Source organism: Podarcis tiliguerta, assembly GCF_965153285.1.
Source record: "Podarcis tiliguerta genome assembly, chromosome: Z".
Lineage (NCBI taxonomy): Eukaryota > Metazoa > Chordata > Lepidosauria > Squamata > Lacertidae > Podarcis > Podarcis tiliguerta.
The window spans coordinates 40,011,014-40,035,510 of record NC_139553.1 but is presented as its reverse complement, the minus strand read 5'-3'; the positions used below and the strand labels follow the sequence as shown (position 1 = coordinate 40,035,510).

At 44.2% G+C, this 24,497-nt stretch overlaps 1 protein-coding gene across 4 annotated transcripts in view; it reads left to right on the top strand.

Annotated features, from left to right (window-relative positions):
* LONRF3 (LON peptidase N-terminal domain and ring finger 3) overlaps window positions 1-24,021 on the top strand; it is a 56,891-nt gene extending 32,870 nt beyond the window's left edge. For 3 of the 4 annotated variants that reach the window (XM_083422308.1, XM_083422307.1, XM_083422306.1), the window contains 4 exons: window positions 12,440-12,598; window positions 13,955-14,117; window positions 15,801-15,950; window positions 16,820-24,021. In XM_083422308.1, coding sequence (XP_083278434.1) covers window positions 12,440-12,598; window positions 13,955-14,117; window positions 15,801-15,950; window positions 16,820-16,975 — 628 coding nt within the window. In that variant the 3' untranslated portion in view covers window positions 16,976-24,021. The remainder of the gene's footprint in view (window positions 1-12,439; window positions 12,599-13,954; window positions 14,118-15,800; window positions 15,951-16,819) is intronic. The other variant, XR_014506938.1, reaches the window with a different exon arrangement.
* The last annotated feature ends 476 nt before the right edge of the window (window positions 24,022-24,497 follow it).

Sequence of the window (24,497 nt, the reverse complement as noted above, 5' to 3'; positions counted from 1 at the left end):
TGGTTCTGTATAATCATTTTTAAATACAGTGGTACCACAGGTTACATACGCTTCAGGTTACAGACTCCACTAACCCAGAAATAGTGCTTCAGGTTAAGAACTTTGCTTCAGGATAAGATCAGAAATCAGGCCCCGGCGGCGCGGCAGCAGCAGGAGGCCCCATTAGCTAAAGTGGTGCTTCAGGTTAAGAACGGTTTCAGGTTAAGTACGGACCTCCAGAACGAATTAAGTATTTAACCTGAGGTACCACTGTAGATTCATGGATAAGGGTTATAGCTAGCTAATTCTTGCTTACAGTAAACCCACTGAAATTAATAGACCCATGTCCGTTAATTTCAATAGGTCTGCTCTTGAGTGGCTACAACCGTAAGTGTTTATGACTTAAGGTTTGACCTGAAAGTTTTGTTTCTTAATTATCCTGTCAGCTGGGGTAGAATTCCTTTGTGCCCAAGGTGTTGCTGGGGTTTATGCGAGCAAAGTCCAGCAAAGCAATGAAACTTTTTCACCTGGAGGCAAAGGCTTAGGAGAATTTTCCGACTGTTGCTTCCTTCAGAACCAGCTCACCCATTAGGCAACTTGAGCCTGCTACTTCAGGCGGCAGGAGCCCCTGGGGAAGCACACCCACAGGCAAAGTGCCAACTCTATCTGTGCTGATTTTGGGCAAGATTGCATCCATTTGGGGCAGGATTTCTCCCAAAATCGCATGAGACCTTGTGGCGCTGGTGGCAGTGCCTAGTCTCTGCCATGCTGGATGGGGCAGAGCAGGAAGTGACAGGAGCAGGTAGATGGTGGCAGCAGAACCAAGGCAAAATTGGCACTTCTCGGTAGTGGCACCCTCCCTGTGGAACACCCTCCCTTCAGATGTCAAGGAAATAAACAACTACCTGACTTTTAGAAGACATCTGAAAGCAGCTCTGTTTAGGGAAGTTTTCAATGTTTGATGTTTTAGTATGTTCTGATATGGGCTGTGAGCTGCCCAGAATGGTAGGGGAAACCCAGAAAGAGGGGCTGGTAGTAATAGTAATAATAATAATAATAATAATAATAATAATAATAATAATATAATAATAATAAATAATACAGTAACAATAATGATAATTATTATTATTATTATAAAGCCTATCAGTCTTCTCTTGAATCTCTCTCTGGTACCAGAGGGGCTGGTAATAATAATAATAATAATAATAATAATAATAATAATAATAAATAATAATAATAATACAGTAACAATAATGATAATTATTATTATTATTATTATAAAGCCTATCAGTCTTCTCTTGAATCTCTCTCTGGTTCCAGAGGGGATTCACATAAGCTTTTAGCATTCTCAGAACCAGTGGGTTTTTTTAATTAAAAAATGTTTAGAGGTACTCTCATTTTTACTCAAAAAAAAAAAAAAAACATTTTATAGTTCAAATCAGGAAAAATAAATACAGTAAATGGACAAAAGCACAAAGATTCACAAAATGTTTAGGGGTATTCATACGCTTGCATCCCCACAGAAAAAAGCACTGCTCAGAACTCTCACACCAAGCAGGCTTTGGTACCCTATCTTCTGCAACATCTCTGTGCAGAAGTCTGCATTTGCAAGCTCCCCTTCTCTGTTCAGTTAAGCGGAAAGAGTAGGAACACGATGTGCCATCCTGGTACAAGATAAGGGATCACAAGCTGCGACCTTGATTCTCTCATCAGCAGTACATTGAAAAGATAATCCTCTGTGTCCAACAGATCAAAAACAGGTGTTTGGAGAAGGACAAGAGATTGGGGGGGGGGCAGCTTGTTCTGAATAACCCTCCATGCGCTGCTGAAGAGGTTCAGCGAAGTGTACAGCTGTGCGTGGGTTTCATATGGCTGATGTACTCACTGATTACACTGTATATGATGCACCAATCCCCCCGGGGGAGACTTTTTAAAAAAAATAATATTTATTAAATGTTTAATAGTTACAAAAAGAAAAAAGGGTAAAAAAGAAAAGAAAAAACAATAAAAAATTTAACAAACAATGCATCAAAAATAGAAAGAAAAAACAATACAGCAAAACAACAAGAAAAAACTAAAACATTTAAAAACACATCCAAATTTCATTTCTTTATCTTTCATTTGCTTGTTTCCTCGACTTCCTCGCGCCTCCCTTTTTTTATTCTAGTCCAAATTAGCTGATTCAACAAATCCTTTCCCTCTTTCTCAATTTTTGTTCTATAATTTATCTTAACACAGTTTAACTTTAAATTTTCCACTTTAACCCATTAACAATCGATTTTTATATAATTCTTAATAACACTTCTGCTAAAACCATATAACTTCATTCCAGTATTCTTCTAACATTCATTAATTTTGCAATATTTCTGTAAATATACTTTAATTTTTTTCCAATCTTCTTCCATCGACTCTTCTCCCTGGTCTCGGGTTCTGCCGGTCATTTCCGCCATTTCCATGTAGTCCATCAGCTTCATCTGCTATTCTTCCCGGGTGGGTAGATCTAGTGTCTTCCAATACTTTGCGATGAGTATTCTTGCTGCTGTTGTGGCGTACATAAAAAAAGTTCTATCCTTCTTTGGCACCAATTGGCCGACCATGCCCAGGAGAAAGGCCTCTGGTTTCTTCAGGAAGGTATATTTAAATACGTTTTTCATTTCATTATATATCATTTCCCAGAAGGTCTTAATCCTTGGGCACGTCCACCAAAGGTGAAAGAAGGTACCTTCCGTCTCTTTACATTTCCAACATTTATTATCGGGCAAATGATAGATTTTTGCCAGCTTGACTGGTGTACCACTTGTAAATCATTTTCAGTAAATTCTCCTTTAAGGCATTACATGCCGTAAACTTCATACCTGTGGTCCATAACTGTTCCCAGTCAGCCATCAGAATGTTATGCCCAACATCTTGTGCCCATTTAATCATAGCAGATTTCACCATTTCATCTTGAGTATTCCATTTCAGCAGCAAGTTGTACATTCTTGACATGTTCTTAACTTTGGGGTCTAACAATTCTGTTTCTAATTTTGATTTTTCCAGCTGGAAGCCTATTCTTTTGTCCAAATTATATGCCTCCATTATTTGATAATAATGGAGCCAATCTCTCACTCTATTTTTCAATTTTTCATAACTCTGCAGTTTTAGCCTGTCTCCCTCTTGCTCCAGAATTTCCCAATACTTCGGCCATTTGGCCTCCATATTGAGTTTTTTCAATGCCTTCGCTTCCATTGGTGACAACCATCTTGGGGTTTTGTTTTCTAGCAAGTCCTTATACCTTATCCAAACATTAAACAATGCTTTCCTGATAATGTGATTCTTAAAGGCCCTATGAACTTTAACCTTGTCATACCACAAGTATGCATGCCAGCCAAATACATTGTTAAAGCCTTCCAGATCCAAAACATCAGTGTTTTCAAGAAGCATCCATTCTTTCAGCCAGCAAAATGCGGCTGATTCATAATAGAGTTTAAGGTCTGGCAGGGCAAATCCACCTCTTTCTTTAGCATCTGTTAATATCTTAATTTTTATTCGATGTTTCTTGCCCTGCCAGATATCTCTCTGCCACTTCTTGAAACAGTCCATTTTATCCACAAATTGCAATGTTTGAAACAAAAACAGCATCCTTGGCAATACATTCATCTTTATAGCAGCAATTCGGCCTAGCAGTGATAGTTTCAAGTTTGACCATATTTCTAAATCCTTTTTCACTTCAGACCAGCATTTTTCATAATTATCCTTGAATAGGGAGGAGACTTGCCCACTCTTTTTAGCTGGGCAGCAGGGAAGAGCCTACTCTGTTGGAAATTGTTGTGTTGTGCGGGAGTCTGGACCTACCCATCCCTAATTTTGACTGCATCAAGATAGCTGGAGTTGCACTGGTTGGGTTTTGCTGTATGGCTGTATTCAGACAACATTTATCCCATTTTCTTTACATTTCCTTCCCGCCCGCCCGCCCCCCCAATTTTTTCATTGATTTTCCAAATTTATAACAAACTTCAAAAAAGGAAAAAGGAAACAAACAAACAAACATAGATCCTAACTGTAATAGTTCCATTTTTGTTAGAAGAAGAAGAAGAAGAAGAAGAAGAAGAAGAAGAAGAAGAAGAGGAGGAGTTTGGATTTGATATCCCGCCTTTCACTCCCTTTTAAGGAGTCTCAAAGCGGCTAACATTCTCCTTTCCCTTCCTCCCCCACAACAAACACTCTGTGAGGTGAGTGGGGCTGAGAGACTTCAGAGAAGTGTGACTGGCCCAAGGTCACCCAGCAGCTGCATGTGGAGGAGCGGAGACGCGAACCCGGTTCCCCAGATTACAAGACTACCACTCTCAACCACTACACCACACTGGCTCTCATTGTTAACATTGTTGGGTTACTTCTTTGAATCCCCTGGTTGAGTTTCTCTGTATATTCAATGCTGCACCGTGAGTGTTGGGGAAGGCCGCTCCCTCCTCATGCTAACTCCACCTGGCCCATGGGGCGGGGCCCAGACTCACCTCCGCTACAGTTTTAAGGACACTGGTGCTGCTGCAGCAAATGTTAAAAATGTTTTTATATATTTTAAAGTGTTTTAAAGGTGTTTTTACTTTTTACTTTACCGTGAACAGTGGTTTTTATCTATGTATTTTTATTTTGTTCCGTTTTATTGTGGTTTGGGGTGGGGATTGGTTTTGTTTAGGTATAATTGTTTTTGGTTTGTTTTGTTTTTCTATTTTGTAAATGGAGGCTTGTATGAGGCTTGGGATTGCTACCGTAGAGGGGCGACTGAGGTATGGCGGTGGGGGCAGATGTTATAGGCGAAGGGGGTCGAGATACAGATATGCTCGTACCCCTTCCAATCTGCGCCCCATCCCGAGGGACGAGGGTAGGATGAGCAAGGATTACTCACCTCCGTCACTGGGACTTCCGGGTTGGCGCTTCTGGTAATGGCGGATTTCCTCTGTCTCGGAGGAATCCGCTCCCTGGAAACAAGGGTCTGACCGCCACGGCGAGGCAGAGACCCGCAAAAAACCACAGACGGAAGAAGACCGTGGGCTTGGGATTCGGCACGTACCTTTTGCGCCTCCCCTACTCGCAGGGAGACCCGGTTTCGGGGCTCCGGAGCGATGTGGGGTGAGTGGCGCGGTACATTGAATCAACCGCTACTTTCAGGGAGTGAAGCCGCATAGCTGTTGCCAGAAAGCGCTGACTTTTCCTGTGGACATTTGGACTTTAAGTAAATATTTGTAAGTAAATTGAATTGGATTACTAAACATTTGGATTTGGCACTTGAACGTGAAGGTCTAAACAGGAAGTCCACCTTCTGTTTTGTAAAAAGATTAAAGCAAAGCCGCTGTAAGCTGAAGCCTATGAAAAATATTCAGGAAAGTATTAATTTCCACCATTTAAGACATTGAACACCCCCTCGGAAGCAGGGGAAGAGGGGGGAATTCTTTTGTGGAAGATTTAAACCTGCAGGACAGTGAAGAAGACGATTTAATTTACCACTGTCTCAAGCCTGGGATCGGGCTGTCAAAAGGCTTTATGATTTGAAAAAATACTAACGGGGAATGGAACACATCTTGATGATCGGTTGAATAAAGACATATACTTTTTCGTATTGATTTCGTGGTATTTAAAAAGAAGAAGAGCTGATTTGCAATTTTGTTACTGAACTCTGAACTGAAAATAATGAAAATAGAAACTGTTGCCGATAGAGGGAGCTTCAGAAACTGTTGCGACTGTTACACTTCTGAGGCAGAAAATTCTATTAAAGAATGGAGGCTGAGAAATAAGCAGCCTTGAAGAATTTTAAGATAATACTGGAAAAACAAGAAGCTCCTGGGAATATGGCTGATAAAATAACTGCTCTGTTGGAGCAATTGATAAAGACAGTGGACACTCTTGAACAAAGTGTCTCTGGCTTGGAACAGAATGTATCTGTCTTGGAACAGAAAGTGAGTAATTCAACAGGTGCTGCTCGGGATGTGGAACCAATTCCGAAAGGGCAAGTGGTGGAGAAGAGGATGGAACAACCAAAACAACCTGTTTTGTCTCTGCAAGATGAAATTCAAGTGGAAGTCTTGGCCTCAGTGAATCAAATTGATGGACATAAATTGAAGTTCGAGGTTATGGACTTGGAAAGTCAGAACTGGAGAGGCAGTGCCCCACTTGGACTGTGTAAGGCAAGATGGATGGTTTTCCCGTTGGAGGGTGGCACTGCGGGAAAGTTGGGAAAAGTGGAATTCTGTAACCTCAAAGAGACTGTGGAGTATGCTTTGGAATACCTCTTGGAGTATGATTTTGAACATGGAGTATGGGCAATCATGTTGAAATTGAATAAAGGAGCTGCTGAGAAAAAAGCCCCATTGGATTTGATTTTAGGTACTGAAAGAAACCTGCAGACAGATCAGGGAGAAGAGTTAAGAGCCTCGGACATAAGAGCACTGGGTTGATGGAATTAATGGAACTGACAGAAAAGACTGATAATTGGCAGAAAATACTGATAAAATCCAAAACCAGGGGGAAGAGATGGTGGGGGAAAATTGGGAATTTTCTGAAACAGCATTTAGTATAATATTGTACAATTAAGGAATGTTGGGAGATGGTGGGATGAATTTATTTGACTTTAGTGGAAATATGATAAGGATTTGAGACATTAGGATTTAAGGGTATAAGATTTAAGGGTTTTCTCTTTTCTCTTCTTATTAGATTGGAGTATAGATAATTTTCTAGATGTTGATGGGAGGAGAAGGTTTAAATTAAGATAAATAAGTGAGTAAGCACTGAAAGATGGAAAGAATTTGCTGACTTAATAATTGGAATACAAAAAGAGAGGTGGGAGGAGGTCGAGGAAAAAAGTTATTGAAGGATGGAATTCTGAAAAATGGAAGTGTTTCTTTTTTTAAATGTTTTTGTTTTTTGTTTTTTCTCTTGTTGGTGGGGTGGAGGGGTGGTTTTTAAATGTATTTTTAATTTTTATTTTTTGTTTTTTCTCCCTTACTCTATTGTATTTTGTCTTTTGCAAATTTTTTTGTATTTGTGAAAATTGAAATAAATATTATTTAAAAAACAACAACAATCTGCGCCCCATCCCGAGGGACGAGGGTAGGGTGAGCAAGGATTACTCACTTCCGTCACTGGTGTTGTGCAATGCCAGGTCTATAGGCAATAAAACCGCCACTCTGCGAGATTTCTTTACCTTGCAGGGGGTCGACCTGGCTTGTGTGACGGAGACCTGGGTGCGCGAAGGGGAAACTGTTAACTTACGAGAGATGGCGCCCCTGGGTTTCTCCGTCCTCCACCAGTCACGAACTGTGGGCCGGGGGGGAGGGGTGGCATTATTAATCCGGGAAGATTGTTCTTTCAGGGCTCTACCATCGCCATCGATCCCCGGCATTGAATGTATTGGCCTAGTGTGGGGCTCTGAGGTGAGCTTGGCTGTCTGGCTGGTGTACTGGCCACCTAGCGCACCAGCAGCCACCCTGTCAGGCCTGCTGGAGGCGGTGGCCGCCTGGGCCTTGGAGTTCCCTAACCTATTGGTATTCGGGGACTTCAACATCCATGCTGATGCCACTCCCTCCTCACAGGCTCTGGACCTGGTGTCTTCCATGGCGACACTAGGGCTCTCCCAGTTTGTTTCAGGCCCCACACATCAAGCAGGCCACACGCTGGATTTGATCTTTGGCGTAGGTATAGATGTGATCATGTCTCCTTCGATGAAGCTGCCATGGTCTGATCACTACGCTCTGAAAGCCAGGATTGACTTTCCACCCCCACCCTGCTTAGGTGGTGAGCCGATTTGGGCTCGCCCGCAGAGGCTGATGGACCCTGATAGATTCCGTCAAGCCTTGCAGGACCTTGCTCCCCCTGGCGACTCATTGACTGAGCTTGTTGAGGGCTGGAATATCCAGCTCCTGGCAGCCATCGATGAGATTGCACCTAAGTGCCCTCTGCGACTCCGCAGAAACCGGGCTCCCTGGTTTACCGAGGAGCTTCGGAAAATGAAGCGGGACCTCAGACGGCTAGAGCGAGTATGGCGGGGTGCCTGTGACAGAGCCTCAAGAACATCTTATAGGGTTTTTATGAAAACCTATGAGATGGCAGTGAAGGCCGCTAAGAAGTCTTACTTCTCCGCCTCCATTGCATCCGCTAGCTCTCGCCCGGCACAATTATTTAGTATAATTAGGTCTTTAACGTCCCTTGAAGGACAGCCAAATTTAAATAACAATCTGGCACACAGCTGTGAGGCATTTGCGAGCTTTTTTGCGGAGAAGGTCCTGTTGCTCCGCCATGACCTCCCTGCCAATTTGGATACAATAAAGGAACTGGAGGCCCCTCGACTATCCTCGGGTCCAGTATTGGACCACTTTGACCGGATATCCCCAGCCGATGTGGACAGACTCCTCCGAGCTGGAAAGCCCACCACCTGTCCTCTTGACCCGTGCCCGTCTTGGCTGATTAGAGCGTGTCCAGACGAGGTGCAGGCCCCCCTGGGGGATATCTTCAATTTGTCCCTTGGCACCGGGATTTTTCCAGGGGAATTGAAGGAGTCAGTGGTGCGCCCACTTTTAAAGAAAACATCATTAGATCCCTTAGATCTATCCAATTACTGCCCGGTTTCGAATCTTCCATTCCTGGGTAAGGTGATTGAGAGAGCGGTTGCTGAACAGCTTGGTAGGTTTCTGGATGAAACATCGGCTCTGGATCCATTCCAGTCTGGCTTCCGCGCTGGTCATGGGACCAAGACGGCTCTGGTCGCCCTAACAGATGATCTCCGCAGGCAGCTGGATCGAGGCGGGTTGGGGCTGCTGATTCTTTTAGATCTGTCAGCAGCCTTCGACATGGTCGATCACGAACTCCTGGACCACCGCATTGCCAATGTGGGGATCCAGGGCACAGTCCTTCAATGGCTGTGCTCGTTTCTCTCTGGTCGGGGACAGAGGGTGGTGCTTGGGGGGGAATTGTCATCGCGCCACTCCTTGGTATGTGGAGTGCCTCAGGGTGCGATACTCTCCCCGATGCTTTTTAACATCTTTATGTGCCCCCCTCGCCCAGCTTGTCCGGAGTTTTGGGCTGGGTTGCCATCAGTATGCCGATGACACCCAACTCTATCTGTTGATGGATGGCCATCCTGACTCGGCCCCAGACACACTGACCAGATGTTTGGAAGCTGTGGCTGGATGGTTACGTGGAAGCCGGCTGAAGTTAAATCCTTTGAAGACAGAGGTCCTCTGGCTGGGACGGGACGATATGGGATTGGGAGGGCAACTCCCATCTCTTTTGGGGGTGCAATTAGTGCCAGCACTGTCCGTTAAGAGTTTGGGTGTAATCTTCGATACCTCCCTCTCTATGGAGGCGCAGATTACAGCTATAACAAAGGCGGCATTGTTTCATCTCCGCCAAGCTAAGCAGTTGGCCCCTTATCTCTCTCACCCTGACCTAGCCACTGTGATCCACGCAACAGTCACCTCCAGACTGGATTATTGTAACTCGCTCTACGTGGGGCTGCCCTTGAGACTGACCCAGAAACTCCAGTGGGTGCAGAATGCAGTGGCGAGACTCCTTATGGGGTCTTCGCTGCAAGATCACATTCATCTGGTACTATACCAGCTGCACTGGCTCCCGGTGGAGTACAGGATCAGGTTTAAGCAGCTGGTTTTAACCTTTAAAGCCCTATACAGCCTAGGACCCTCGTACCTACGGGACCGCCTCTCCTGGTATGCCCCACAGAGGAACCTACGGTCTGCAAATAAAAACATCCTGAAGGTCCCAGGCCTCAGAGAGGTTAGGCTGGCCTCAACTAGAGCCAGGGCTTTCTCGGCTGCGGCTCCAATCTGGTGGAACTCTCTGTCACAAGAGACTAGGGCCCTGCGGGACCTGACATCTTTCTGCAAGGCCTGCAAGACAGAGCTGTTCCACCAGGCCTTTGGTCAGGGCCCAGCCTGACTCCCTCCTCTGGCAACCTGCACAGAATTTTGCCTAACGGTTGCCATTAATTTGATTTTAATTAATTTTTATAATGAAATGTTTTTAGAATGTTGGATTATTTGATTGTTTGATTATTTGATTGTTGTTAGCCACCCTGAGCCCAGCTTCGGCTGGGGAGGGCGGGATATAAATACTTATTATTATTATTATTATTATTATTATTATTATTATTATTGTAACAGTTTTCCAAAACTATTTTCACATAAAATTTACTTAGTCAATTAACACCTTTCTTTCTTTTCATTTTTACTTTAAACATATTGTTTTATAATATCACATATTTAAATCCTAGGCCAATATGGTACTTGCAAGTATTTCTGTTTTAGTTATCTTAGCATATTTAGCTAAGTAGTCTTTAAATTTCATCCATTCCTCCTGGTGTTCCTCCTCCTTCTGGTCGCGGACTCTTCCGGTCAGGTCAGCTAGCTCCCAAAAGTCCATCATCATCATCTGCCATTCCTCCTTCTTGTGTTTTCCAGTTTTCAGCCAGCAAAATTCTAGCAGCAGTTGTGGCATACAAAAACAATCTAACATCTTTCTTGGGCAATTCCAAACCTATTATTCAAAGAAGAACATTTTCTTTACATTTCCTTACCTGATAGGCCACATGCAAACCATACATTTAAAACACTGTGGTGCTACTTTAGGCAATCATGGCTTCCCCCCACCCAAAAAAAAATCTGGGAGGTGTTAAAACATTTACCACAACCACCCTTGGGGAGTGTTGGCTATCACTCGTAGCTGAGTAAGATTGTCTTCCATGAGCACAGTGTTAACAGTGAGTCCATAAGTGACTGTGGAGGCCAAATCTGGATCCACACGTCCTTCCACAGTGGGGACATTGGTTTCCAGGCAGGAGTTGATCACGGCGTGGATTTGACAAACGTGCCTTCCTCTTAGTATGTTTCTCCCTTGCCTCCTGAGTTCAAGTGTCTTCAAAGCTCATGACACCTTTGGTAAAGGCTATTCTCCAATTGGAGCACTCGCAGGCCAGGAGCAAGGATCCATTAAGTCTGTTTTTCTCTGAGAGGACCCTGTTCTTGGATTTAAGCAAACATGGCTTCCAAATAATCCTTGGAGGTGTGGTTTGCCAAGAGTGCTGAGAGTTGTTAGGAGACCACCTATTCTCCTCACAGAACTAAAATTACCAGAGTTTCTCTGAAAACTGTAGCTCTTTGAGGGGAATAGGGGTCACCTAACAACTCGCAGGGACGCGGGTGGCGCTGTGGGTTAAAGCCTCAGCGCCTAGGGCTTGCCGATCGAAAGGTCGGCGGTTCGAATCCCCGCGGTGGGGTGCGCTCCCGCTGTTCGGTCCCAGCGCCTGCCAACCTAGCAGTTCGAAAGCACCCCTGGGTGCAAGTAGATAAATAGGGACCGCTTACTAGCGGGAAGGTAAACGGCGTTTCCGTGTGCGGCTCTGGCTCACCAGAGCAGCGATGTCACGCTGGCCACGTGACCCGGAAGTGTCTCTGGACAGCGCTGGCCCCCGGCCTCTTGAGTGAGATGGGCGCACAACCCTAGAGTCTGTCAAGACTGGCCCGTACGGGCAGGGGTACCTTTACCTTTAACAACTCTCAGCACCCTTAAACTACAAGTCCCAGAATCCTTTGGGGGAGCCATGACCATTAAAAGTAGTATAATACTGCTTTAAATGCATGGTGTGGCCTGAATATGGCTATGATCTTTCCCACAACATAAAAAAACCCACCTGGGAATCTAGTGGAAGTTTAGTACCCATTCTGTGTTCATTGTTTCCAGAGAGAGAGAAAATCAGCTTGCCACCCTGTTAACTTGGAAAATAGCAGGAGTTGTGTGTCACTAAATATGAAGCGGCATCCCAGCATACACTTCTTTCTCACCATTTAAAAACTAGTGTTCCATTGCAGTATATTGATCAAAAAGCCACAGTCTCATAGACCAACAGATGCTGCAGCATAAAAGGGATGTTAGAAACCGAGACAGAAGCACCAGGAAAAACTTAACACAATACAGTGGTATCTCTGGTTACGTACTTAATTCGTTCCGGAGGTCGGTTCTTAACCTGAAACTGTTCTTAACCTGAAGCACCACTTTAGCTAATGGGGCCTCCCGCTGCTGCCGTGCCGCCGGAGCACAATTTCTGTTCTCATCCTGAAGCAAAGTTCTCAACCCGAGGTACTATTTCTGGGTTAGCGGAGTCTGTAACCTGAAACGTATGTAACCTGAAGGGTATGTAACCCGAAGCGTATGTAACCCGAGGTACCACTGTAAACCCCACATATGAATGCAGATGACAGCTAAAAATCTAGTAGATTAGCAAAACGATACAAAAAACCAGGAACTGCGGGCTTGCCCTCCTAGTACGATACGACGAAACAAACGATATTCTGAGTTGATCGCCGCCCTCTCTGTCAGTTTAATATTTGCCCCTCTTCCACATCCTGCCTCTCTTGTGTTTTGCATTGTGAGCAAGTGTGGCACGTTCAGAGTTTTAACCCAAAGGTTTGTCCTGCAGCTTGAATAAGAATGTCCCCATCTTTGTCTGCACCATTGCCTATCCTACCGTCCCTTGCCCGCTGCACATCTTTGAACCATGCTACCGCCTGATGATCCGCAGATGTATGGAAACTGGCACCAAGCAGTTTGGGATGTGCCTTGGGGACCCTGTCAGAGGGTGAGTGACAGAGAGCATGATGCTGTTATGTGCTGCTAGACCAGCTTTGCCCAACATGAGTCCCTCCAGATGTTTTGGACGTGGGGGGGAGGAGGAGGAAGGGTCACTGCGCAGTGGTAGTGCACAATATTCCAGCATATCCAGGTAGGGCTGGGAGGGGCTCTTCTCTGAATGCCTGGGGACCTCCTCCCAGTTGGCGTAGACCAGAGGGGAATAAGCTTCTTGAGTCCAGGGGCCACATTCCCTTCCCACCAGGGGCTGAATTCCAGTGGTGGGTAGTACCAGAGGAAAACGTGGGTGGAGCAACAGGTGAACATTTTGCCTTTGTACAACAGGGTAGTTTGTGCGCACACTCACTCTTTCCTCCACCCAGGGAAGCAAGAGGCATTATCAAAATTCAAGGGCACATTCCAGCCAGGCATTGTCATGGACTGGTTGGGCACAGAGGAATGGTGGGAGAAACCAGCTGAGGAACCCCCAAGGGAAGATGGCTCAGAGCCTGCTGAGTGGTAGTGGGGCAAAGATGAATGGCCAGAGGGAGAAGAGGCGGCAGAGTGTGGGGAGGAGGTGTTGGATGCTGAAGACGCAACAGGGTTTAGCGAGCAGGAAGAGGCTGGGGCAGAGAGCAGTCCAGAATCTGAGGCAGAAGAGGAGGCTGTAGAGGAGGCGGGCCAAGAGGCAGAGAAGAAGCCAAATAGTCTGCCTTTCCTGCTGTGACCAGCTCCCCTCCATCTTGGTTGCCCAGTACCCACAGAGGTATGAAGAGGGCAGAGCAGAGATACAGAAGGTGAGGAAGGCTCAGGCTCCTTGGAAGAACCCGGGAGGAGACTTAGCTGTGGGAAGGCAGGGACCTTTAGTCTTTGCCACTCCCTTATAGGGGCAAGATCCACCAGCTGTGCTCACTAGGCCTGGCCTCCTGAACTGTTTTTTCCCTTTAATAGCTCACACTGATGCTGTGTGAGTTATTACTGACCCGCTCCTGGTACCCAGCCCTGACAGGTACCAACACTCAATGAGGTTGCAACGCTGGGCCAATGAGGTGTGTGGTGTGGAGAGAGTCATGAGGGCCAAATAGAGAGGCTTGGAGAGCCACATTTGGCCTTTGGGCCTGAGGTTCCCAACCCCTGCTGTAGGCAATACTGAGTGAGATGGATCAATGGTCTGATTAGACAGCTTCCTATGGTTCTGTGGACCACAAGCTCCATCTGACTGGGGGTAAATCCTAAAATGTCTGGAAGGACACCAAGTTGAGCAAGTCTGAAGTAGACTGCTGAATGTCTTCACCATTGACCTGTGGAAACTGCGGCCAGAAAAGAGTAACTCTTGTTTCTTTACCTTGTCCTTTCTGGCTAACAGATTTGCAGATTATGGCTGTATGCTGGAGATAAAAAATGTGCAGTTCTTTGCTGATGGCCGATCTGTGATTGACAGTATTGGCAAGAGGAGGTTCAAGGTGTTGAAGCATGGCCAACGCGATGGATACAACACCGCAGACATTGAGTACATAGAAGATCAGAAGGTGAGCATTGACTCGATGTGCCAGAGCTACAGCTTCCAGAGTTCCCTGGGAACAGGAATTGTTGTTAAACCACTCTGGAAACTAGAGCTCTATGGTGTCTCCAAACAACTCTCAGCCCCTTTAACAGACTACAGTTCCTAGAATTCTTTGCAGGGAGCCATGAACGTTCTCCCTCGGGAGGTGGTGGACTCTCCTTCCTTGGAGGTTTTTAAGCAGAGGTTGGATGGCCATCTGTCATGGATGCTTTAGCTGAGATTCCTGCAGGGGGTTGGACTAGATGACCCTTGGGGTCCCTTCCAACTCTACAATTCTCTGATGCATAGTAGGGATGTGGTCTTGTGTCCTCCCTTGACCATTGGACCGACAAGATAGTAACAGGACTACTTTGTTCCTTAGGCTCAGGGAAGGTGTCTGTCATGGCCTTGGCTCTGCAGACCCTAATTTGTGGAGTCCTGATGTTCAGTGGTCTCCTGCCTCCCACTCTCTGGTTCAGTGGGCCCCAGTATCTGGCTCAGGGCCAGAAAGCCAGTCCTGCCCCTCAGTCAGTGGACCTGCGGCTATTGATTCAGTGTCATGGCCACCACTGCATTCTGGGTTCCTGACATATCCATGCTTTTTTACTGCTTTAATTTAATTTAATTTAATTTAATTTAATTTAACAGGATTTATATGCTGCTTCATCAAAACCTACCTGGTTTACATAAATATATACATTAAAATTACCAGGTAAGGTAAGTTGGGTGGAATATTTTTTAAAAATAAAACCAGCAGGTTCAAAGATAAACATATATAAAATAAAACTACATGTCAAATTGCCATGTCTGGGTAGGCTTGCATAACAACAACAACAACAACAACAACAACAAACAAACAAATAAAGGTAAAGGTACCCCTGCCCGTACCGGCCAGTCGTGTCCACCTCTAGGGTTGCGCGCCCATCTCGCTTAAGAGGCCGGGGGCCAGCGCTGTCCGAGGAAACTTCCGGGTCACGTGGCCAGCGTGACGAAGCTGCTCTGGCGAGCCAGCACCAGCGCAGCACACGGAAATGCCATTTACCTTCCCGCTATAAAGCGGTACCTATTTATCTACTTGCACTTAAGAGTGCTTTCGAACTGCTAGGTGGGTAGGAGCTGGGACCGAACGACAGGAGCTCACCCCGCCGCGGGGATTCGAACCGCCGACCATGCGATCAGCAAGTCCTAGGCACTGAGGTTTTACCCACAGCGCCACCCGTGCTGTGGGTAATTATATATAAATTATAGCAGGTGCCAAAAACAGTACAGTAAAGGCAGCTGCTCAATATCAATTATTTATTACCAGTATCATTCCATAGCCCCCTTTCCTCCAAGGAGCTGGTTGTGGTATACTATTTTATTCTTGCAACAACCCTGTGAGCTAGGCCAGCTTCAGTGAGGAATGCCTTGACTTGAGCATCCCAAATCCAGCCTACAATCTTGACAATTAATCCAGGTGCCTGGGTTTCTTAGAATCCCTCTAAAACTGTTTTTCCCCTGACGCTCCCTGGTGATACCTCCTGGGATAGCTCAGTTTGGTAGAGCATGAGATTTAATCTTAGGATTGTGGGTTCAAGCCCCACGTTGGGCAAAAGATTCCTGCGTTGTAGAGGGTTGGACTAGATGACCCTTGTGTCCCCCTTCCAACTCTACAACTCTATGATTCCAGGTGCAAGGAGCAGAAAGTGCTGAGCTGATGCTCCTTCACGAGTCTGTATATGACGAGGCCTCCAAGTGGTTTGATGCCCTCGGTGCAGGGCTCAAGGGTCGTATCCTCGGTCACTTTGGTCCAATGCCTGCCAAGGAAACAGATCCACAGGTAGGTACAGGATGTAACACTACGGCAGGGACAAGAATTTGAGCTCACTCAATTTGCCCAGTTCAATCCCAGGCGTCTCCAGGCAGGCCTGGGAGTGTGAAAACCTTGGAAACCTGGAGAGCTGCTTCCAGTCTGTGTAGACAGTACCAAACTAGATGAACTGATGGTCTGGCTTGGTATAAGGCAGCTTCCTCTATTCCTTAACCTTGGAGTGCAATGTTTAGAACAGAGTGATTCTTTGCATGCCATCCTTGCATTTTTTTGTGTATTTTACCTTGGGTATGGTTTCAGCTATTTAATTATATTACGCTTATTCATATTGTTATATACCATATTTTTCGCTCCATAAGGCACACCGGACCATAAGGAGCACCTAGTTTTTAGAGGGGGAAATCAAGAAAAAAAAATCTTATTCCCCCCCCAGCCCCAAAGAGCAGCGGACAGGCTGCGCGGACAAGTCTTGCTCTCCCGGCTTCAGCAAAAGGAACCTGAAGCCTGCGGAGCGCAGCGGGAACTCACGCTGCGCTCCAAAGGCTTCAGGCGGCTATCCCTCTCACTCTCCAGGCTTCAGCGAAAGCAACACAAAGCCTCCGGAGTGTGGAGGGAGCGCTCCCACTGCGCTTTGGAGGCTTCGCGTTGCTATCGCTGAAGCCAAGGAGCCTGCATTCACTCCATAGGATGCACACACATTTCCCCTTAATTTTTGGAGGGGGGAAAGTGTGCCCTATAGAGTGAAAAATACGGTACGTTGCCTTTTAATTTAAGATGTTACAATTAGGTTGGCGGTTCCTGAATACGGGATTCCATCCTGCCACTTTCTCCAATTATTAACCATGGCTGTTAACAATAATGCTTGCTCTTCCTTGCAGGGCAACCCCAATGGCCCTGCCTGGTGCTGGTGGATCCTTGCTGTCTTTCCTCTTGAGAGCAGAGCCCAGCTCCCATTTCTTGCCATGACATCCCTGAAAGAACGTCTCCTTGGCATCAAGCGCATTCTTGACTTTATGGCCAACCCGGGACCATGAGGATAAGCGGCGCAAGAGATCCTGTGAATCCTGCTAGAATACTTGAGCGTCTCTCAGCTGTTTCCTTACACTGATGACTTCTTGAGCTTTCTCTCCTGCTATTACATCTCATTGTCTGCAAGGTTAAGCTTCATGGGTGGAAGAGCCCTTTAACTAGTTGCAATGATGTGTTAACAGAGAATGATTTTTTTGGAGCAAGAAATGGCTCTAACTTGAGTTCATCAACACAGCAAAAACTATAGCTACTGTGCGGGGAGCATGCAGCACGATCCCAAGCACGTTCTACTCAGAAGTAAGTCCTGGAAAGCGTGACAGGTCTTTACTTCCATGTAACCACACTGAAGGGCTGCAGCCTTAATGTTGTTGAGTTGGTTCTTCAGTTCAAAAAGAATTGCCAATGTTTCCATAAATATATAGATATCTTTCTACATATATGCATAATGAAAGTGAACAAAACTGATGTGAACTTTTTTTCTTTTTCCTTTTTTGCTATAAATTTTTTTTTAAAGGTTTGTCCAAATTTTTATTTTATTTTATCTGGGAATAGATGCATTGAAATATTTCTGGTTTAATGTGAAGCTGAAATAACTAGCCATCGTGCTGTTTTATTTCAAGGCATATTCCAAATGGTTCTGGTTTGGTGTGTTTTTTTAAAAAAAAAATCTGTATATTAACAGTATTCACAAGTTTTTGATGGATATTATTAGTATTATTTTGGAGTAAAAAATGTTTATTTGGTTTTCAGTTGCAAATTCACAGCATGATCCTCTAATGTAAATCCTGCTACATTCAGTGGTGATTAGCTTACTCCCCTAGAAAGTGTGTTTAGGATCATAGCCTAAGACTGTGTGTATTCTTCATAGAAGTCTGGCTGTTTTGCTATCTTATAGTGTTTTTAATAATGAACATGAAGATGGGGAGTGGGAGTGTTAATACACAGTCTCATGCTTGATAACTAATTTGCTTTTACATTTTGTGGAAGGTCTAAATGGCACTGATACAATGGGTTGGATCCAGACTTTGTCATACTTAGAGTAGACCCATTGACATGAATGTGACATTATCAGGATGACTAACCTAAGATTAATTTAGGTGGGTCTGTTCAAAGCATGACTAACGGCACCACCCTAACCAAGTCCACTTAGAAGTAAGTTGCTTGAATTCAATAGGACTTACATCTAGGAAAGTGGGGTTTGGGTTGCCACTGAAGTCTGGATCCAACCCTCTAATTTTTGAAGATGTGCCAGGGTATGCTTCAATGGATTTCTCTCTCTCTCTCTCTCTCTCTCTCTCTCTCTCTCTCTCTCTCTCTTTAAAAAAAAAATAGTACTTACAATTCTTTCTGTGAGTACAGAATTATCTGTACCTGGTACCAGGAATCAGATAACATCTGGACAAATCCTGTTTTGACATTTAATTTGTTAAAAGGATGTTCAAGGACAGCAGTGAGGGTCAAAAGAAGAATGATCAGGGACAGGGGAACAAGGTGTACATAACACATTGTCCTTCATATTGTTGTTTAGAGAAGCTTGCTGTGACAGTTTGCTTTGGGTTTGCTTTTATTTTTCTGATCTAAATGAATGTCATGGCTTTGCCAAGCTGAGCTCTTAAGTGGCTGTTCACAAAACAACTGCAGACCACTTTGAAGAGACTCTTTTACAGCATTTCTTTGGTAGCCTTTATACTGGGGACAGGTTGAATGGCAGCAACAGGAGGACACAAAGAACTTTCCACATAAGAAGATTATGTGCATTGCCAACAGGAGAGTAACAGATTGAGATACTGCTCCCACTGGCTTTATCAGTGTTACTCTCCCATTGGTAATTCTCAATTTACCGTACTCTCCTTGGGAATGTATTCCTAAATTGGATAACGGTCATTGCTCAGTGGTAGAACATCTGCCTGTATGCAGAAGGCCACCAGTTCAATCCCTGGCATCTCCAGTTAGGACTGGGAGAGACCCCTGTCTGAATCCACAGAGTCACTTCCAGTCAGCATAGATGATATTCAGCTGGCCGGACCATTGATCTGACTCTGTTCTAAGGCAGCCTCCTACATTCCCTTTCCTTTGTTGCTTTTCTGACACCTGCATCCTCTGGCTCCCAATTGCTGCAAAACTGCATTGTTTTTATTTAGATAATGTGATAACAACATCACTTTTTAAAAGCATGTATCTTTTATCTTAACTGTACTGTGAGGTTGGTGGTGGTTTGGATGCCTCCTAAAGTATTTCTGGGCAGGTTTTGCTGCAGTTCTCAGAAATGCTCTTACGTGAGGTCTGCATTGCAAATGGAAATGCATTGCAGTTGTATAAATTTTGGGGGGAGTGGTGGAGGGGAGATTGAGTTGTTCTGGGGCTGAAAACTACTGTGATGGACGTTAATGTGCAGAAACATTTACCCTTTTTAAACTTCAAAGAAGGAGGTTGAAATGCTGCTGCCACCGCGCACTGCTCCCCTCCTCTAGACTCATGATGAAAACCTGTCCTTAAAACCAGGTGAAATGTCTTATTTAATATTTGCACTCCTACCAATTGCATTGCCAGATTTATTTATTTTATTTTTAAAAAAATCTGTTTATTTTCTACTGGAGTGCTCAAGGCAGTTTACAAAAATATGAAATGGCAAAAGTAGGCAATGATTGAAAACAAGATGGTGCAAAGGTATCATGAGATCTATATATACATATACATGTGATCAAAGGAGAAGACTTAAATGCGGGGTACAGCAATCAAAAACAGTTCATAATAGCCGAAAGCCTGGCAGAATGAACATGGACCCCAACAGACGTTCCTTTTATTCTGCATTCATGACGATTTGTGCTCTTGATGGTATCGGGGTGATTCTACTTGATTCTGCTTTCAGTACTGTTTGTGCCATCTAGCAGTTCGAAAGCACGTCAAAGTGCAAGTAGATAAATAGGTACCACTTGGGCGGGAAGGTAAACGGCGTTTCTGTGCGCTGCTCTGGTTCGCCAGAAGCAGCTTAATCACGCTGGCCACATGACCCGGAAGCTGTACGCCAGTTCCCTTGGCCAATAAAGTGAAATGAGCGCCGCAACCCCAAAGTCGGCCTTTTACCTTTACCCTTCCGAATAGCAATAGAGCAATAATATTGCAGGAGCATCCCAGAACAACTGTTGCAGAATAGCATACAACAGTGCTATTTTTCTAGAAAAAGAGGTGCCGGAACTCACCATGAATGCCTCCTTTATTCTCTTATTATGGCAATGATGCCCACCTGAGAGGTGCCAGAACTGAGTTCTAGTGAGTTCCAGCTGAAAAAAGGCCTGACATGTGGACAGCCTAGTGTAAATCTGCCACTAATGCACTATTATTACATAAATGACTCCTCGAAGAAGGGGCAACCCTATGACACTTAAAGAGATATATGGTGGACCTAAATGGGGATGCAATTCCAAAGCAGTACTGCCACCATTAGAAAAGTCCTTTCCCCAAGTACTTACAGAACTGTAGCAGAACAGTTCTGTACAGAACAGACTTGGGAATTGGGGCAGAGGATGTAATCTCCACCTCCGCCTGCTCATTGGCTGTGCTCTAGCAATTGTGGAAAGCAATTGATGAAAATGCCCATGAAAAGGGTCAAAGTTGGTTATGCTACTAATCTGACTCACTGCTTTCTACATAAATCTCCATTGTGTTCTATTTTGGAGGACAGCTCTCTGCATTTGAAGACCTATTTGAAGATGCAAGTTCAGTTTAATGAATTGTTGTTGTTGTTGTTGTTGTTGTTGTTATTTCCAAATGTGCATCCGTATGTAAATCGGCATGTTGTACTTTATGCAAACCTGTCTTTCTTTTCTTTTTGGTTGATGCATTTCCTCACTTGTTGCACTATGTAACTGGCCACTCCAGGCATTATATATAACTAGGTCCTCATAGACTTTTCTCCCACCTGTGGATTTTTGCGTCGGTTTCCCTCCCACCCACTCCAAGTGATAGTGTAAAAATGAAAAAGAAAAACAGTAACGGAAATGATCTCATTCAAAAGTGCCCAGCATTTTGGGTGTGCATTCGCCTGAAAGAAACCAAAGATGTGTCGAGACCAAAACTGTACTGTGAAGTTACTCATTAAATATATGCAGTCACACATAGGGAGCAAAGCAACACTGCAGTTGTGTGGTTTGGTTGTGTGTGCCCATACTCACCTCCTCAGGTAGAAGACCTTTCTGGGAGGTGGACAATAGCAGTTTGCATATAGCAGAGCTGAATAAATTTATGTAACCAGTAATGGAAAATTTGGCCTGCAATGAGTTATATTTATCTTCTCTGGATGGGTCTTGCCCAAATCTTTTCTATTTTTTGTTAAACCACTGGTATCCACTGGTTACTAGGAAGGTTGCCATATTGGTAACAAAAGAATTTGGCACACGTCCATTAAGGGTGTGTAAAAGAAATGTGGACAACAGCTTTTCTTGTGGGTGGAAAAACCAAATTGTTGCTTTCTCTCTGTGTGACATTGAGAATGGCTGAATAAGGGGACTCATGATGCCACTGCCATCATGATTTTTTTACAGTTCTGCACCTCTACAGTTTGCCCTAATTGGCAGAGACCCCCTTCAGGCCATCTTTCAATATAGTCCTAGTCAGATGAGATGCTATATCTGGGGGGGGGGGGGGCAGAATCTTAAGCACGCAATGCATATTAAGCCTATGGTACTGAGCAAGATTGGTAGAATATCAACGATTCAATATTTAAATTAATCCCTTAAATGAAACTGTTTTGAAAAAGGTTTTACTGGATTTTGAGGGTGACCCTGATGGAGTGGGCTGCAGATATTTAAATAACTTTTTTTTTTTAAAAAAAGCAATCATATTTTTTTAATATATACACAGACTTCAAAATCCTCATGTGGTGGGTGCCTCTTTCTCTCGCCCTGCTGAGATGCTGTCTGCCGCCACACATGTATTTTGAGGGGGGCTGGGGGGCGAGAGAGATGAAATGTTTATTTTTAGAATGGTTGTTTTTATTCCTGTGCAAAGTTTTACAGCTCTAGCAGTGCAGTCCTATTCATGTTTATTCAGAAGTAGGGCCAGCTGTGTGTTCAGTGGGGCTCCCAGGAAAGTGTATACAAGAGTGTAGCTTTGGGCTGCAGCCCTATACCCACTAACAAGACTAATAAAAGCCAGTTCAATGAGGGTTTTAAGGGGGGGGGCACTTGTCAAAGGCCTCCCTCCTTCAATGAGTGAGTCTGCCTCCTCATCACCATAGCAACCTGTTGCTGTTGCTTCTGCTTCTCCCTTTCCTCATCGCTTGCTCACACCTGCGTGCCTTTCAGGCAGGGGCTTATCAGTGAGCAAGCAGCCATGGGATGTACTCCTCTTCAAAACCAGTGGGAACTGGTCTGTTGCAATAATGAAGAGGAGGACCAGGGGGTTCTTGTTAGAATTCCCTCTGCTGGGCAGTGCCAGTGGAATTCCTGAGTGGGCCTTAAAAAGTCATACAATTAATCAGCAGAGACTTTTTAAACCTGAAATCTAACAATATGCAGTTGTGATAGTTAGTAGACTGACCTGTCTCAGTCTCTCTCTTGGTTTTTCAGGATGTTTTGACATACAGTCTCCTAGAGCCCACAAAACTTGGATAGGCATTGGCAAAGTCGATGTCTGTTGTTCCTTTAAACTTTGAAGTTTTCATACGACAAGAATGACTTAACTCCTGGATTTGAAGTGCCTGAATACTTTTGTTAGTTGCTATTTATGAGCTTCTCAGACTACATGAGCCATATACTACTTTTTGAAGAAGATTTTGAAAATACGTTTGAGAGTAAATTTTGAGCAACGAAAAGGTTTACAAAGCCGTAGTGTAGCAAAACCAGTGTTTTATGCTTTGAAATGTTTTCTGTCAAGGCTTCGGCCTAGTCTACACAAACAGCAGAACAAGGTGGCAGATTGTTCCTGAGTTACACTGCACCATGTCTGAATGCTCCTTTAAGGGTTGGTTGGTTTAGGAACTCCCTGCAAGTAGAAAACGAGCCTATTGGCTGGGGGAGTAGGTTTTATCCCAACCCGGTTTCTGCTGTATAAGATTTCTACATGCAATGAGTTATGCTGGTTTGTTTAATGAAATGTGTATTTTTAAAAATGGCACCTCACCTGTAGTTTGTAGTAGTACAGGTGGGGCATGCAACAAAATGTTGCAGCATTAACATTTCCTGTTCATTTCCATGTCCACTCCATTTCCCTTTCTATCTACTTTTCATTTTTTTCCAGCATTGGTCACTGAACATGCTTAATCCTACATCTTACACACACACACTGCACCGCCCCTTTTAGGGCTTTTTCTAAAGATTTATTGTTGTTCTGCAGATTTTAAGGTGTTGGTATTTTTAAGCCTGCTGAAGCTTCATTCTTTCATGTGGTTCATACTGCTCTAGCTATATATGCCGCAGCAGTCGCATTTAAATATCAGAGATGGAAGGAGTGCCCATTTTACTATTGCAGTACTCTCAACAACTCAGCTAGTCTGCATGTGTAGAACAGGCCAAAGTTCAACTAGGTTAAGTTGCTGCTCCTCAGCAATCCCATAAACCAGGGGTGAGGAACCGCTGGCCTTCCAGATGTTGCTGGAATGAAACTCCCATTAGCCCCAGTCAGTATGGGCAATGGGCGTTGCAATCCAATAACATCTGGAGGGTCTCAGTTGTCTTAGCCCTGCATTAACAATAAAATGTTTCTGATGCCAGAAATTAAGCCGCCCCAAGGTAGCCAACCTCCTGTGAAATTGCAAAATTACATCACTTTGTACAGCATTCTTTAAAAATGAATGAATTAATAAACAAGCAAAAGTTTGCACTAAAATGAACTTGAAGTGAAATTAAGTATAAATTCTTATCATGGTTCAGCTACCTCTTTCTGTTAGGTTTGATTAGGATTTTTCCCCCCAGTGCATTCTGATTTGTCATGTTATAAATGTATTTCATAGTCTAGTTTAAAAAAAAAAAAATCTGTATGTGTTCTTATGTCATTTTGTATCAAAGCTTTGGTGATCTGTGATTTGCTAATAAAAAAATTGTTTGTTGACTAACGTGTGTTGGTGGCTTAACTGATATGGGATGTCATTGTGTTGTTTTGTAACAGAAGATTGCACATTATTACTTAGCTTATTGACTGCGGCGTAGGCACACATTCTGTTTCTGCAAAAGAAATCTGACACCCAAAACCTGGAGAGTGAAAAAAACACACACACCCTTTGATATGTATAAAGTGAGGCACAGTTTAGCTCAGGGCTAGTTAAACCCACACTTCTCATAGTACAGTCTAGCTTTTAATGTATGCATCTATTTTATAGCTCACCTTTCCTCCACGAAGTCATCACACAGGGTTCTTCCCATTCCTCTAACCCACCTCAAATCTGTCCTCTCAAGAACCCTATGATGTAGGTTTAGTCTGAGAGAAAATGGCCTAAGATCATAAACCAGTGTATTTAGGGATGTTGGTAGGTGGGAACAAGACAAAAGTGGGTGGTGTACATTCAGATATAAAATCAAATATACGCAAGGA